The sequence below is a fragment of the Fukomys damarensis genome, unplaced genomic scaffold (assembly GCF_012274545.1).
Source record: "Fukomys damarensis isolate Sample0158 unplaced genomic scaffold, DMR_v1.0_HiC HiC_scaffold_34, whole genome shotgun sequence".
NCBI lineage: Eukaryota > Metazoa > Chordata > Mammalia > Rodentia > Bathyergidae > Fukomys > Fukomys damarensis.
The window spans coordinates 1,093,185-1,093,849 of record NW_022900946.1 but is presented as its reverse complement, the minus strand read 5'-3'; the positions used below and the strand labels follow the sequence as shown (position 1 = coordinate 1,093,849).

At 65.0% G+C, this 665-nt stretch overlaps 2 protein-coding genes across 3 annotated transcripts in view; both read right to left on the bottom strand.

The window, feature by feature from the left end:
- Maz (MYC associated zinc finger protein) overlaps nucleotides 1–207 on the bottom strand; it is a 14,109-nt gene extending 13,902 nt beyond the window's left edge. The window contains exon 1 of the mRNA XM_010617460.3: nucleotides 200–207. Within this exon, the coding sequence (XP_010615762.2) occupies nucleotides 200–207 (8 nt within the window). The remainder of the gene's footprint in view (nucleotides 1–199) is intronic.
- A 209-nt stretch (nucleotides 208–416) lies between these two features.
- The window catches only part of Kif22 (kinesin family member 22), a 12,843-nt gene continuing 12,594 nt past the window's right edge, over nucleotides 417–665 (bottom strand). Inside the window, exons 13-14 of one of the 2 annotated variants that reach the window (XM_010617377.2) lie at nucleotides 599–658; nucleotides 417–520 (exon numbers count right to left, since the gene is read on the bottom strand). In XM_010617377.2, coding sequence (XP_010615679.1) covers nucleotides 473–520; nucleotides 599–658 — 108 coding nt within the window. In that variant the 3' untranslated portion in view covers nucleotides 417–472. The remainder of the gene's footprint in view (nucleotides 521–598; nucleotides 659–665) is intronic. The other variant, XM_010617378.2, reaches the window with a different exon arrangement.

The following is a 665-nucleotide window of genomic DNA, read 5'->3' as shown; positions in this document are numbered from 1 at the left end:
GGGCGCGCGGGAGCCTGGGCGGCTTCTCTTCTCCCTTCAACAACCCACTCCCCCCTCCACCAGCGGCCGTTACTTCGCGCGCACGCGCACACGCACCGCTGTCTGCGGAGCGGGAGAATAAGGGAGCGCGCGCCGGGGGTACGGTGGGGCGGGGCTAAACTCAAAGCGCGTGCCCGCCTAACGGTCGCAGGCCTCCGGCTTTCTCATTCAGCTTTTTTTGTCTCCTCTCGGCCGCCGTCCTCCCCTCCCCGATCCAAGGTTTGTTTACAATCTTGTTCTGCTTCGTGGTTTCCCAAAGATGGCGCTGCGCTCAAAAGAAGTTTGCTTGCGCTGCTCCGGGCCAACCCCAGCGGCAATTATCCCTCGGCACCGCCCCCACCGCCCCAAGAATCAGACTGAAGCACGGAGTAATAACTGTATTTACACGGGACGAGGCTACACGGGTGAAAAGAGGAGACGTTGGAGGCGGCAGTCAAGGCGGGCCGCAGCGCCTGCCCGCGGCCAGACCCAAAATGTTCGCCTGCAGGAGGGGAAGAGGCAGCGTTAGGGAGCGGGAGCGGGAGCGGGAGCGGGAGCGGGCGGGGTGGCGGGGCCTGACCTTGAGGAACGACTCCATCTGCCGGGCCGAGATACCCTCCACGCGCTCCAGGTCCTCCACCTGCGGG